This window comes from Pseudoliparis swirei, chromosome 20, assembly GCF_029220125.1.
Source record: "Pseudoliparis swirei isolate HS2019 ecotype Mariana Trench chromosome 20, NWPU_hadal_v1, whole genome shotgun sequence".
Classification (NCBI taxonomy): Eukaryota; Metazoa; Chordata; class Actinopteri; order Perciformes; family Liparidae; genus Pseudoliparis; species Pseudoliparis swirei.
In genome coordinates, this window is record NC_079407.1 from 27,147,249 (window position 1) to 27,155,507 (window position 8,259).

The window sequence follows — 8,259 nt, forward strand, 5'->3', positions numbered from 1 at the left end:
TAAAAGTGTCATAAAAGCTTAATTATCCTCATCTACAGCCAGTGTTTGATTGGCTGGTTGTGGACACATGTTTAGGTGATCATAGACTATAGAAAACACACTTTAGAGCCTTTTGTTTTGTTTTGTTGGACCTCCCACCACTAGGGGGCGCAGGGCCACTGTCAATTAAGACAAGAGGCCAATGTAATGGAAGGGGCACTAGGACCCAGGGGTTGCTAGATTGACTGGAGCACACCGCTTGTTGACCTTATGAGAACAGGTGAATTCTTTTTGTGACTAGACAAATGGGTTTTGGAGAAGGAACGTATATTTTGGTTTGAGTTGGAAGCCGTAAAACTTTATGAATTAATAACCTTTCACTTTACAAACTAGACATTTGTTTATCGCACGCGTCAAAGCTAAATATCCAAGCAACTATAGGGACTTTTTAAATAAGCAACGGGGTCACGACACACTTATTAATACTACATATTAACTCTCAATGTGTTTCAATAGAACCCCTTGAAAAACAATAATTGTTACGAGTATTTACAATGAATTAATCAAAAAAATTCAAAATGATTGTATATTAATGTGCCGTTAATCTTCTAATTAATTTAGCGTATAGCGAGGTATCCCGTTCTGTGCACGTGAGCGTCGTAAAAACCCAGATCGTGGAGAACCCCGAAGACGAGGGAGATAATCGGCAACGCTAAAATATGATAACGATAACAAAATAGTCGTAAAGAAACGGACACACACACACACGGGGCGCGGTGAAATGATTTAATTACAAAGAGAAACCCAAAGTGACGGAACGAGAACAGTTAACGTACACACAGGTTACACGGTTGTTTTTTCTTTCCTGTCGACGACTGTAAAAAAAAAAAAAGCCAGCGTGGCGCCCCCTGGTGGACACTTTGATGCAACCAAACTCCACCGTCCCGTCTTCTTCTTCTTCTTTGGGAAAAGAGCCACGACGGTTATTAATTGCCAGGAAGGAGTCACAAAAAAACAAAAAAAACGTACACAAATATAAAAATATGCCATTAGATTCATATCAACAATTGAGTACCGTGGGTGCACTATTTACAGAAAGAAAAGGCAATATATATACCAAATATTTACAACGAATAAAAAGACTTCTTTCACATACCGAGACACGTTTAAAGTGAGAGTTACAGTGATGACGGGGCGCGTTGGATGCGATGGTTCCATTCCCTTCCCTCTGGTAGACGCGGTGTGTTCATGTGCATGCTTTTAATGTCGGTAAAAATAAATTCACTGAGCTAAAAAAAAAAAAAATTTGCTGAAAATAAGATTATTCAGTCGTTCATGTGACTAACGTTTATTCTTAAGGCATTTCTTCTTCTTTTAACTTTCTGAATCGGGTGAGTTAAAACACAATGTTTCTCACAGGAAAACAAAATGGCCGCCGCCCAAAGAGCCATCCAACGCTCGACAGCATCGATATTCAGCATCATACACATAGAAATGTTGTGAAATCATACAGGACATTTAAAAAAATAACACTATCTGCTACCTTAAAATGAACATTTGAACATTTTTAGGGAATTAATCTTGTTCACTTTCTTCTGCTGTATTCTATACATGCTACGACAAGCTAACGGCAAATTAGCTTCAATTTTGGGCAAATAAATCACAAACAATGTCCTTCTGGTGTTTAAGTCTGAACTGAATAGCAAGAGCACTTGTAGAGGTCGCACACACGCACACAATCGCACACAACCGCACACACACACACAAAGTCAAAGAGCTCACTAGCTTGTTTGCCGATGAGACACGACCACCAAAGCCTGGCGCTAACACGTGTGTGTGTCTGTGTGTGTGTCTGTGTGTGTGTGTCTGTGTGTGCGTGTCTGTGTGCGCAAGGACAAGTCGGGGTCACCTTTCACTTCCCTCAGACATCTGCTGTAGTGCAAGCTGACTTTTTACTGTGTGTGTGTGTGTGTGTGTTTGACGGCTTCACTTTTAGCCTTCTGAAGGCACGTGCAGGTGATCAACGTTTGTCCTTCTGACCTATGTATACACATATATACATACATATATATATACATAGATATATAAATATATATATATATACATATATATATTTATGTACTGTATCCTTGCTAAACCACACTCATGTTCTCTAACAATAAATACTGAAATCAGAATTTGTGCTTTTTGGGATGACAGCGGTTTTTTAAATATATATAATATATATATATTATATATATATATTAAATATATTTATTTTATATATATTATATATATATATATATTTATTATATATATCTATATATATTAAATCTATATATTTATATAAATATATGAATATATATATATATGAATAAATGAATATATATATATATATTTGTATATATATATATATATATGTATATATGTGTGTGTGCGTTCCGTGACACCGTGGTGCTGTCAAATAACTGTAATTGTGAGCGTCTCTTTTCCCTGAAGCCCCTGAACAGACGTCGGTCGATTCAAAGTTCAGAGACGGCGGCAGGCGAATCTTTCAGTTTGCAGTTTTGGGTCTTTTTGTCTTTTTTCAACAAAAGAACTCGACCTTTCACCTTCCTGGATTTGTTTCCCTACATTTAGGAAGTCGTACGAGCGCCCCGTATCGCGCATCGCTGTCCGTCCGTCGCCGCGGCGCTGCCTCGTTGTTCTTCTACTCGTTAACAAAAAAAGTGAAAACTACATCTTCTATAAATTAAGTGCTGGAGAAAAAAAAAGAAGACGCTAAAAATAAAAATAAATACTGTACACAAACTGTCGTTGATCTGACTTCTGCCAAACAAACTTTTCTTCCAACATCAATGTCATGTCTAATAAACTAACGCATGCAAAGCTTTGGCATCAAGTTGAGGACGAACGTCTCTTTCTTTTTCTTTTTTTTTAGTAGCGCCATTTTTTCCGTTCACAAACTACAAATTAAATAAGAAAATCTGATACAACGTGATTATCTGTAGAAAACACACATTTAAGTTTATCTTCCTATTCAGTGAGCGGAGGCTGTGCAGTAATGTGTGTGTGTGTGTGTTGCTAAATACCCTTACCACATATTGCACTTTAATCCCCCCCCCCCTCTCTCTCTCATGATTTTCAGGCATCTATAAGCGACGACGGTGCAGATATTGTTACGACCCTTCTAGAATCAGCCGTGTGTGATCTCAGATATGCCACTAGGGGGCGTTGTTTACCACAACAACAACAACAAATACTTCTTCATCTTACTTCTTCTTTTTTTGTGTGCAGAAATTACCGAAAAATTCAGAACCTCCGTCGAACTGCTACCCTCTGTGAGAGAGGATATTTTACTGAGCATTTGACCTCTGACCTCTGGGCGCCATCTTGGTGAGTTGAGGATGAAGCGACGATGGGTTGACGCCCCCCCCACGAAAAAAATAACAACCACAGGAATGTCCAAGAGGTCCAGTTCCATCGTCCTCTTCCGTCTTCACAGTCCCCCCCCCTCCCTCTGTCTTTTTAGTATAAAAGACAATATTTGCAGATGCCAAAACACACACACACACACACACACACACACAGATACCACAAAATCACGAGCACACGACAGAGCTGGTTTTGAAGTGAGCCGGTGTCCATCAGCAGGTCCGGGGGAGCAGCCGCGTTACGCACAGAGAGACCGGTGGACTGAGCAGAACACCAAAACAACAACAACAACAACAACAAGGAGGAGTCCGGGGGTGGTCGGGGGGGGGGGGGGGGCGGATTGTTCTCAGACCTTCCAAAGCAACAGGTGGTTGGTGCTGTCGTCCCGGCCCACCGTCTCGCTGCTGCTGGTGAGCCTGAAGTCCTCGTAGCCGTCGCCGCCCGAGATCACCAGGTGGTCGGTTTTGGGCGGGATGAGGGCGGAGGCCCGGCGCCGCGCCGAGTCACGCCGCTGGAGGCCGCCGTCAACGCCGCCGCCTGAAAGGCCAGAGAGGGGTCAAGGGGATGAAGCGAGGAGGCAGGGTGTGTGGACAGGTCTACGAGTTGGAGATCATCAGAGGGGTGACGGTGTTTAGTATTATGGGTGTGTGTGTGTGTATATGTATGTATAAATAGATATATGTATGTGTGTATATGTATGTGTCTGTATATATATATATATATATAATATATATATGTGTGTGTGTATGTGTGTCTGTATGTCTATGTATATGTATGTATGTGTACGTGTATATGTGTATATTTATATGTATGTTTTCCTATGTACAGTATATGTATGTATATATGCATGTAGATATGTGTATATATATAAATATGTGTGTGTATGCATGTCTATGTATATGTGTGTATGTGTATACATATATACATATATATACACACATATATATATACACAAATATATACATATATATATAAACGTAGATATACATATATATAATATATATACATATATATGTATGTATATATATCCATATATATACACGTATAAATATATATGTATCATTTTGCCCTGTTTTATTTCATTTCTTTATTTTAATTTTTTTAATGTTAATATATCTAAACGAACAAAAAAAGTACGTGAAAATAGGTCACGGTGAGGCCCGAGTGATGATGCAACTTTCTATATATTTTTAATTTTAAAGCGCTGAGTACCCGTGGAGTCCGGCGTGGTCGGCGTGGGGGGGAAGTTCACGTCGAACCCGTCCGGGAGTTCGATGGACGTGAGGAACCGGACGTGACCCGTGTGTCCGTGGGCCGAGCCCATCGGCACCTGGGGGACCTTCAGGGTCCCGGCGCTGGTTCCTGAGCTCACCGCCGGGATCCCCAGCGTGAGCACCACACCTGCAGGAGAAGAACACTGACTTAAAAAAACATACTTTATCATTTTTTTTCCCAAAAGGATCCCACCTCTCGGATGTCGGTTGTTTAATTATCTGCCATCTGGTCAAGTTGTCATTTATATACATTTTGGTCCAAAATGTCAACTTATGAGATAGTTGTGTGAAATGTTCCTAATTAGCTCTCACACACAGAGTTTATTTAATTTATTTATATTGTTATTCTATTTTATTCTATTTTATATTATAATATATAATTGTATTTGATATTATTTCATTTATTTTATTTTATTTATTTCATTCATTTTATTCATTTTTTAGAAATGTCCGGTCTTAATGTTTTTAAACATGTTTTTACAACTTAATTGTATTACACCTTAAAATTCCCAAATTCTACCATTTCCAAAATAAAACACGAGATATTACAAACACATTCTGACTTCTGTCTGTATAATAATAATCTCTGTTCTTACCGGCGCTGGTTCCGATCCACAGCAGGTCCTTACAGGCCAGCAGCGCCGTGATCCTCAGACAGGCGGCTTTGTGCTGCCTGATGATGGCGTCCGCTCCTGGATGGAGAGAATGAGAGAAGTGAGAGAGACAATGGAACGGAGGTGGAAGAGGCGTGACACTTATACGGGTCCATTAAACTATTAAACTATTCAAATATTAAACTTTATTAAATATATAAATAATTTAGCCTCATACGTGTCCATTAAATTATTAAACTATTCAAATATTAAACTTTATTAAATATATAAATAATTTAGCCTCATAAGTGTCCTTTAAATTATTAAACTATTAAACTATATTAAATATATAAATGCTTTAGCCTTTACTGGTCCATTAAACTATTAAACTATTAAATTATTAAACTTTATTAAATGTTTAAATGCTTTAGCCTCATACGTGTCCATTAAACTATTAAACTATTACACTTTATTAAATATATAAATACTTTAGCCTCATACGGCTCCATTAAACTATTAAACCATGACATTTTAACCTTGCTAAATGTATAAATGCTTTCAAGCCGTCAGGGGCCACATCAAATGAGAATTTCACGAATATTATAACGTGAATCCATTTAATTTTAAACCTTCAAAATAAAAGCACAGGATTCTTGTTTTTCTTGAAGAAAGGTGATCATGTGGCTTTCAAGCCGTCAGGGGCCACATCAAATGAAAATGTCTCTGAAATATTTTATATTCTCTAATATTGAAATGACGTGGCGGGCCTGACCTGCGTGTGTGTGTGTGTGTGCGTGTGTGTGTGTTACCTGCGAGCATCTTGTGCACGGCCGGCGCCACGTCCACCTCCGTCAGGCTCTCCAGGGTCTGAGCGTGGTACAGCCGGACGTGGGCGCTCCCCTGCAGCGCCAGCCACACGCCGTGGCCGTACGCCACCATGCACGTCACGCAGCGGCTGCTGTCCACGCCCACCTGGAACCAGTGCTGCACACACACACACACACACACTGATTGCTCCGTCCCTTACACACATGCCGTACACACAGGTCCCTCCACCCCTCTGCCTACCTCTTGGACCAATGTGGTGGTGTTGATGATGAGCACTCGGTTCTGGGAGCCGCACCACAGCTTCCCCCCCACGGCCGCCATCTTGGTGACGGGGCTGCTGGGAGAGCCCAGGACCAGCGTCTGGGAGGACTGCGGGTCCCAGAAGCTCCCTGAGGGGGGGGGGGGGCGGTTACACCGAGAGACTATACAACAGGGTCCATACACAAGTTGACCAGCGGACTTCCATGACCTTCTCATGACCCTTCCACAACTTTTCTATAATTTTACTATAAATTTTGTTTTCACAACTTTTTTTTTTCTAGAACTTTTCAATAACTTTTTTATTCTATAACTTTCTCATAACTTTTCTATGACTTTTTTTCCTATAAACTATAAATAAATAAAAATTCCAAAACTTTTCTATAACTTCTTTTTCGATAACTTTTTATTCTAGAACTTTTCTGTAACTTTTCTGTAACTTTTCTAGAACTTTTTATTCTAGAACTTTTTTTTCTATAACTTTTCCATGACTTTTCTATAATTTGTTCTAGAACTTTTTTTTCCTAGAACTTTCTCATAACTTTTCTATGACTTTTCTATTAGTTTTCTATAAATAAAAACATTTCCAAAACTTTTCTATAACTTTTTTTCCTATAACTTTCCGAGAAAAAAAAAGTCTGTAATTTTTTTTCTAGAACTTTTCCATGACTTTTCTATAATTTGTTCTATAACTTCTTTTTTTTCTAGAACTTTTTCTAGAACTTTTCTGTAACTTTTCTGTGACTCCGCCTACCTGCTTCTCTCTGGTAGACGATCACTTCTCCGCTCGCCAACGCCACGAACACTTTGTTGTCCAGATACCTGCACGACGAAAAAGAAAGAAAGGGATGAACGTCAAGAAAAGTCCAGGATGAAAGAAAGAACAGGAACATGAGCCGGTGGTGATGGAGGGATGGAGGATGGAGGGATGGAGCAGGACTCACAGGATGCAGAGGGTGGAGGCGGCGTGCTGCATCTTCATGCTGTTCTTGCGGTTGCGGATGTTGTCTGACGACTGGTACACGTGGATGCTGCACAGGTGCATCATGGGAAGTAGAACATCAACAACCACTCAACATGTTCACCTGAACGAGGGGGGGGGGGGGGGGGGTTCATGGCGTTTACTCAAGTGTGTGTGTGCGTGTGTTTGTGTATGTGTGTCTATGTGTGTGTGTGTGTGTGTATGAGAGTGTGCTTGTGTGTGTATGTGTGTGTATGTGTGTGTGTGTGTGCTTGTGTGTCTGTGTATGTGTGTGTTGGTGCATGTGTGTGAGTGCGTGTGTGTTTATGTGTGCATGTGTGTGTCTCTGTGTGTATGCATATGTGCGTGCATGTGTGCTTGTGTTTATGTCTGTATGTGTGAGTGTGTGTTTATGTGTGTGAGTGTGTGTTTATGTGTGTGTGTGTTTATGTGTGTATGTGTGAGTGTGTGTTTATGTGTGTGTGTGTTTATGTGTGTATGTGTGTGAGTGTGTGTGTATCTGTGTGTGTGTGTATCCGTGTGTATGTGTGTGTGTATCTGTGTGTGTGTGTATCTGTGTGTGTGTGTGTGTGTGTGTATCTGTGTGTGTGTGTGTATCTGTGTGTGTGTGTGTGTGTATCTGTGTGTGTGTGTGTGTGCGTGTGTGTGTGTGTATCTGTGTATGTGTGTGTGTGTGTGTGTGTGTGTGTATCTGTGTGTGTGTGTATCCGTGTGTGTGTGTGTGTGTGTGTGTGTGTGTATCTGTGTGTGTGTGTATCTGTGTGTGTGTGTGTGTGTGTGTGTGTGTGTGTGTGTGTGTGTGTGTGTGTGTGTGTGTGTGTGTGTGTGTGTGTGTGTGTGTGTGTGTGTGTGTGTGTGTGTGTGTCTCACCACCCGTCCTCTGTCCCCAGCCACACGGAGCTCTGAAAGGCTTCGGGGTCGATGCTCAGCA

At 40.6% G+C, this 8,259-nt stretch overlaps 1 protein-coding gene across 1 annotated transcript in view; it reads right to left on the bottom strand.

The window, feature by feature from the left end:
- Positions 1-3,218: 3,218 nt before the first annotated feature.
- Positions 3,219-8,259, bottom strand: part of LOC130210441 (rho guanine nucleotide exchange factor 17-like) — a 55,960-nt gene continuing 50,919 nt past the window's right edge. Inside the window, exons 17-24 of the mRNA XM_056440759.1 lie at positions 8,199-8,259; positions 7,291-7,377; positions 7,101-7,168; positions 6,329-6,477; positions 6,070-6,244; positions 5,264-5,359; positions 4,606-4,794; positions 3,219-3,930 (exon numbers count right to left, since the gene is read on the bottom strand). The exon at positions 8,199-8,259 is cut by the window's right edge and continues 210 nt beyond it. Of these exons, the coding sequence (XP_056296734.1) occupies positions 3,740-3,930; positions 4,606-4,794; positions 5,264-5,359; positions 6,070-6,244; positions 6,329-6,477; positions 7,101-7,168; positions 7,291-7,377; positions 8,199-8,259 (1,016 nt within the window). The 3' untranslated portion in view covers positions 3,219-3,739. The remainder of the gene's footprint in view (positions 3,931-4,605; positions 4,795-5,263; positions 5,360-6,069; positions 6,245-6,328; positions 6,478-7,100; positions 7,169-7,290; positions 7,378-8,198) is intronic.